Source organism: Nicotiana attenuata, unplaced genomic scaffold (assembly GCF_001879085.1).
Source record: "Nicotiana attenuata strain UT unplaced genomic scaffold, NIATTr2, whole genome shotgun sequence".
NCBI lineage: Eukaryota > Viridiplantae > Streptophyta > Magnoliopsida > Solanales > Solanaceae > Nicotiana > Nicotiana attenuata.
Genome location: NW_017676187.1, coordinates 2,030 through 8,474, shown reverse-complemented (window position 1 = coordinate 8,474; position 6,445 = coordinate 2,030). Strand labels below are relative to the sequence as shown.

At 38.5% G+C, this 6,445-nt stretch overlaps 1 protein-coding gene across 1 annotated transcript; it reads right to left on the bottom strand.

Moving 5' to 3' along the window:
* Positions 1–790: 790 nt before the first annotated feature.
* Positions 791–6,148, bottom strand: LOC109220824 (ATP synthase subunit beta, mitochondrial). Its single transcript, XM_019385289.1, has 9 exons — positions 5,536–6,148; positions 4,175–4,250; positions 3,993–4,081; positions 3,729–3,846; positions 3,468–3,571; positions 3,219–3,377; positions 2,898–3,122; positions 2,490–2,801; positions 791–1,200 (listed from the first exon to the last, which is right to left on the bottom strand). The coding sequence occupies exons 1-9, from the start codon at positions 6,019–6,021 to the stop codon at positions 1,087–1,089; spliced, it is 1,683 nt and encodes a 560-aa protein (XP_019240834.1). The 5' UTR covers positions 6,022–6,148; the 3' UTR covers positions 791–1,086.
* Positions 6,149–6,445: the final 297 nt, after the last annotated feature.

The window sequence follows — 6,445 nt, the reverse complement described above, 5'->3', positions numbered from 1 at the left end:
ATATAATCATTCTTAAGACATAAGCTGATTGGTTGGCGAGTTTAGTTAAATTTCTTCTTCTTCTTCTTTTTTTTTTTTTTTTGAGTTCAGAAGAAACTGGTAATGGGAGTTTTCTTTTCTTGGAGTTTTTTAGTTGGTCTGTATTTGAAGGTGTTAACACCCAGCGCGTCTAGTTATCTTTTGAGGGCCACTACCTTTTCATTATTGGGTGATTTGTAAGGATGGCCTTGGAAGTGGGTGATCTTGATTTATTAACTCCGCTTGCCTTATGGAAAGAATTTCAATTTTAACAAGTGTTGCTCTTTGCTTGCCCCATGAGCACACTTTGGACTTTTTAAGGTTTGCCCATGGGACAACAAAACGAATCAAAAAAACAAGACCATCCATTACCCGTCATTGGATGTATTTCCTGTTCAATATTATTTCCACTAAAATGTATGTCTCGCTTGTTTAATATTATTCTAAAGGAATTGTCTCTGCAGATGTATCTTCTATTCTCTAGATATTATCTCTGTAGACATATTTAAGAACTTTGGCTTTAGTTATAATTTGACGATAATTCTTTAGCTCTAGATTTGTATAAACTCTTATTTGCTGTGAATGCGTATTCTTTTTGGGAAGTTAGGGGCAGGGGCAGTTCAAATAATATATTTTCTAGCAAGTGTTTTAACTGTAATATAACTAAATTACGTCAAGAAATATTATCTGTATCCACTTGGCATATTAACTGCTCCAGTTACATTGAAGCTTTCAAGGCAGCATGGATAAAATGGACGTGAAGTAAACCATATACCGAAAGAAGGCGTTTCAGAAAGGTATTTGATAATCAGGGCATCCAAAATTCTCGAAAAAGACTAGAAAATAAAATATACAAGATCGCCATTTACCCCCTTTATTATGTGACATAACAGAAAAGGGGGCCTGGCAACAAAGTCTCGGCTGCATGTCTCTCTATAATCTCGCATTGGATGTAAAACAAAACCAGAATTCTGGACCTCTTGGTCCTCCAAAAAGAACCCGAGATGTCACAAACTAAATTATTTTGGCAAAGAGAAGAAAAGAAAGTCACAGAAGTTTATAATCTATCTAGGCAGCAGATTCCTTGGCAATCTTCTCTGCCTTGGCAATGACCTCGTCAATTCCACCAACCATATAAAACGATTGCTCGGAAAGGTCATCATATTTGCCATCCAACACTCCCTGTCAAAAGAAATTAACAGATCATTCATCAAAATAGGACCAAATAGCAAGAATATCACCAACAGAAAGAGGGTAGGTAAGGGTGCGCACACAACCTCAATCAATGGCAAAAAGAAGGGAGGGCAGAGGGAGAATTCGAAAGCATTCATCAGCATCAGAACAACATTGCATGCTTGTAATTATAAAAGGGAAAGTAATGCTGGACACTTAACTTGAGGAATTGACCAAAATGTCCTTAATGTATGGGAGTTGGACCATTTTGGTCCTTGATATAGTCCTTAATATATCTAAAAGGTGATCATTTGGAACCTTAAATCTCACGGTTTCACTCAATAAAGAGGTTGAGGTTAACGGTGCTCCCACACTGCAAATCACGAGATCCTCAAAACACAAAGAGACATCATTCTCAGCACACAAAGCAGACAGATCAGCCCCAACTTCGAAAGGTCTCCCTCTTTCTCAAAGATAAGATGAAGGCTTTTCTCTTCTCTTTGTTCCAGTCAGCAAGAAGGCATTGTTGCAATTGCAGGACTTTAATCTCTTTAGCTGGCATGCTCACTTGGAAGCTACTGGAAGCTCTAGTTAATCTTATGCCATTTATTTTCTTTTTTCTATTTTCCAATTTTTCAGACTTATAGCAAACTATATTTGTCCGTGTTACCAAAAAAAAAAGTATCAAAGAAGTTTTTAAGAGTATTAGTGCTGTTGGTTCTGATATAGTGAAAGAATCAAGAAGCTTCATCAAAGTTGTCTTACAAGAAAATGTAATACTCCCTCCGTTCCAGTTTACGTGAACCTATTTCCTTTTTAGTCCGTTCCAAAAAGAATGACCCCTTTCTAAATTTAAAAACAATTTAGCTTAAACTTCCAATTCTACCTTTAATGAGAAGCTTTTATAACCACACAAATACTCTAGACCGCTTTTTGACTGGTCTAGGACCACAAACTCAAAAGGTCTTTATTTTTTCTTAAACTCCGGGCCCAGTCATACAGGTTCACATAAATTGGAACAGCCGGAGTAGATTATATGAAGTTCAAGAGTATCTAGACTAAGAGATATTGCACAGTGCGGGAACACAGTTAATAATTACCTAGTTTTTGAGTAAACAGTTATATTTAGGGTTCAAAACCAAATGGATCACCATTTTAGATATATTAAGGACTACAAAAATCCACTGCAGCAAGAAAACCTCCATACAACAATTGGATCGACAAACATATTCTCATATTTTGAAGTCCAAAATGACAAAATATGAAGTGATAAGTTGAAGATTGAGAAGATATATTACCTGGAAACTGTTAATGCTCTCCTTCAAGTCGACATACTTTCCAGGGGCACCCGTGAAAACTTCAGCAACATGGAAAGGCTGGCTAAGGAACCTTTGGATTTTACGTGCACGCGCAACAGTCATCTTATCATCTTCACTAAGCTCATCCATACCCAAAATAGCAATAATATCTTGAAGATTCTTGTAGTTTTGAAGAACTTTCTGTACCCCACGAGCAGTATTGTAGTGATCCTCTCCCAAAATGTGAGGTGAGAGCATACGGGATGTAGAATCAAGTGGATCGACAGCAGGATAGATACCAAGCTCAGAGATCTGGCATCCAAAAGAAATGAAATGACCAAAGTTAAACTAAATCCATCAAAGATTAGTTAATGAAGCTACCACACCACATTAACAACGGCATTATACCTGACGAGACAAGACAGTTGTGGCATCCAAGTGAGCAAAGGTTGTAGCAGGGGCTGGATCTGTCAAGTCATCAGCAGGCACATAAATAGCTTGCACGGATGTAATAGAACCTTTCTTGGTGGTGGTGATACGTTCTTGAAGACCTCCAAGATCCGTTGCCAAAGTTGGTTGATAACCGACAGCAGATGGGATACGACCCAGCAAAGCAGACACTTCTGAGTTAGCCTATCAACATAAAATGCACATAGCATTTAGCGCCAAAGTCAGGTTTTATAAAATAAGCAAAATTTATACATGATGGACTCATAGAGGTAAACCAACCTGAGTAAACCTGAAAATATTGTCAATAAAGAGAAGCACATCCTGCCCCTCGGCATCTCGGAAGTGCTCAGCCACGGTCAAACCTGTAAGTCCAACACGTGCACGAGCACCAGGGGGCTCATTCATTTGACCATATACAAGAGCACACTTGCTTTCACTCTGAAATGGTTGAGGTCACAATATGTCAGGCCAGCAACATAAAGGAATAGCATTATGAGATAAAGAGCAAATAATTTTGATTAAACTAACTTGCTTCTCGCCTAGCTTGATGACACCACTTTCAATCATTTCTCGGTACAAATCATTACCCTCTCGAGTGCGTTCACCAACACCAGCAAAGACAGAGAAACCACCTGAATAACATAGTCAAGCCACCCAACTGATCACCTTCACAGCGACTTTAATACAAACTTTATAAAGGGCAACTCGGTGCAGTACGTTCCCGCTATACGCAGGGTCCGAGAACTTTATATAAACTTTATAAGAAGGTAAAAAGAAATCAGTCCTAACCATGTGCTTTTGCAACATTGTTAATCAGTTCCATAATAAGCACAGTTTTCCCCACACCAGCACCACCAAAAAGCCCAATTTTTCCTCCTCTTTGGTATGGAGCTAGAAGATCAACAACCTGACCAAAAGCACAACAATGATAGAATAGTCATCAAGATTAAGTCTAACAAAGAGCAATACCAGAAGAACCAGTAGCACATGTAGCATTTCAGACATAGAGTGCGGATATACATCACCCAAGAAAATAAGAACTGATGAAAGTACCTTAATACCAGTGACAAGAATTTGTTGTTCAGTGGCTTGCTCGACAAAGGCAGGAGCTTCACGATGAATTGGTAAAAAGTGATCGGTAGCTGTAGCCATTTTAACAGATTAAGATGCAACTATCAGAACCATTCTTATGGAAAAGTTAGAATATGGCATATCCAGCAGCAATTATGACTTACTAATTGGGCCTCTCTCATCAATTGCCTCTCCAATGACGTTGATGATACGGCCAAGTGTGGCTCTACCGACAGGAACCTGTTATCACAAGAAGGGGAAACAATCAAGCTCACAACAAATTAAACAAGTCCACACTCAAGTCTCAACTAAACATAAAAAATCCGTTATACAGGAAAACTTGGACAAGAAGGAAACAGCCAAACTGAAGGCACTAAAAAATTAGAAGACACCATGGGCAATGAAGTCAAAGCTAAGATGCAATGCTCCAGCATAAATATGAAAAGAAAAAGACAAAATAATGCAGGAAAGTAGATATATGTTTGCAGTACAGCAAAATCTTGTACCATATCGTTCAAATATCTAATCCAATTAAAAGGTTGTAATTGAGTGGGATATTAAATTTCCGATCCATTAAGTTCACAAATATTATAATAATAAGTATCTATAATAACAATGGATGCTTCAGTTGGGAGCAGAGAGATGTATGTCTTCTGGCGATGACAAGCAAACATGAATCATTCACTCCCAAGGTAGTGAACTACTACAACTTCCAAGGTACAAGTTCTTTTATACTGAATCAGGAGCAAACGTGAATTATGCAACACGCTGAGTCACTCCCATTTTCATAGTTTTTCAAAACTCTCATAACAAATCACAAAGGACACATACAAGTTTTACGCAAAAAAGCCTTTTCTTTCACAATAATTAGAATTCTAAAGCATTTACATGAACAAAGCAAAGAGCAAACGAATGTCTCTCATTTGATGAGCATATGAAAACCTAGGTACACCACACTGCCTACTGACACACTTGCACTTCAACTGGTACCATGTATTTCATACTCTTATCAAATGATCGTCAATGCATAAGCCATATGCCCATACCAAACCTAAATAAAGGAGTATTCTAACTAGTCCATCTATTATGAGTATTTTTTATTTGATGGAAGAAAAAGTTTTTCGTTTTTAGTTCTTACCCATGTTTTCATCTCAGCTAACATTTTCATTTATATGCAAATCTAAAACAAGTATTTTGCTGGGTATAATCCTCATAAAGTCATAATATTAAAGGTATTCCGATGCAACGTGCCAACTGGAGCAGAATGCACACCCAACTAATTTAGAATTCAGACATAATTGATTGATCCATTGATTTCCTTGCCCTAAACAGATTCCATCTAGTACATTAGATGATTCAACCGGTTTTCAGTTTCAAAAACTACAGTAAAACTACAGATCTCGTGCATTAAGGATCTAAAAGCACTTCCAATCTAAATATAATAAATAGAGCTCCCACGTCGTCAAAATCCAAAATTTGAATGTAACTTTAACAAGTAATGGGAAACATAAATCTTTTGACTTACGGTGATAGGAGAACCAGTATTGAGGACGCGTTGACCACGAACAAGTCCTTCAGTACCATCCATAGCAATAGTCCTAACCATATTCTCACCCAAATGCTGAGCCACTTCAAGCACAAGCCGGATCTGGTTATCCAACACTTCGAGAGCGGTCAAAATTGGTGGCAAACCTTCATCGAATCTCACATCCACGACGGCACCGATGACCTGGCACACCTTCCCGATCGAACCAGCGCCGGTGAACTCATCGGTGATTTTTCCGGACGGTTCACTACCGGACTTCGGTGGTGACGATGGCTGAGATGCCGGTGCTGCCGCGGAGGTAGCATACTGTACGGCTCGGTTTAAGAGGAATCCCTTAGGGGAAGCGCGTGAAGAGGCGCGTGAAGCGGATTTAGGGATGGAGTTTCCTAACGATCGGGAAATTGGACCGCCACCACGTTGAGCCGATTGACGGAGGAGAGAGGCGAGAAGCCTCCGAGATGCCATGGGGGAGGGTTTGGCTAGAGATAGAGTGAAAGGAGTAGAGAGAGAAAGGAGAGAAAGAGACTGCTAGGGTTTGTGGGAAATGTGAAGAGCTGGTTTATCAAGAGCCCACTGTGTGTGTGAGATCCGATTACTGCTTTACTGTGCTTAAAAAACCGAGGAGCATTTGAATTTTGTTCTTTTTTCTCTTTGTTTTCCTTTTTCGCTTTTATTCCAACTTTTTTGGCGAATAATTTGGACATCCTTATGTTTTCAAATTAGACTTAGGAGAATAAACTTTTAAAAATAACATAAGTATTGTTCAAAAATATGTTTGCGCTACGATATATAAAAACTACAAAAAAAAAATCAAGTTCGAAAATGATAATCGTTTTAATTATTTTTAGGGGGCGGATCCACTCTAGTAATTTTTTCTTACATTTGTTCT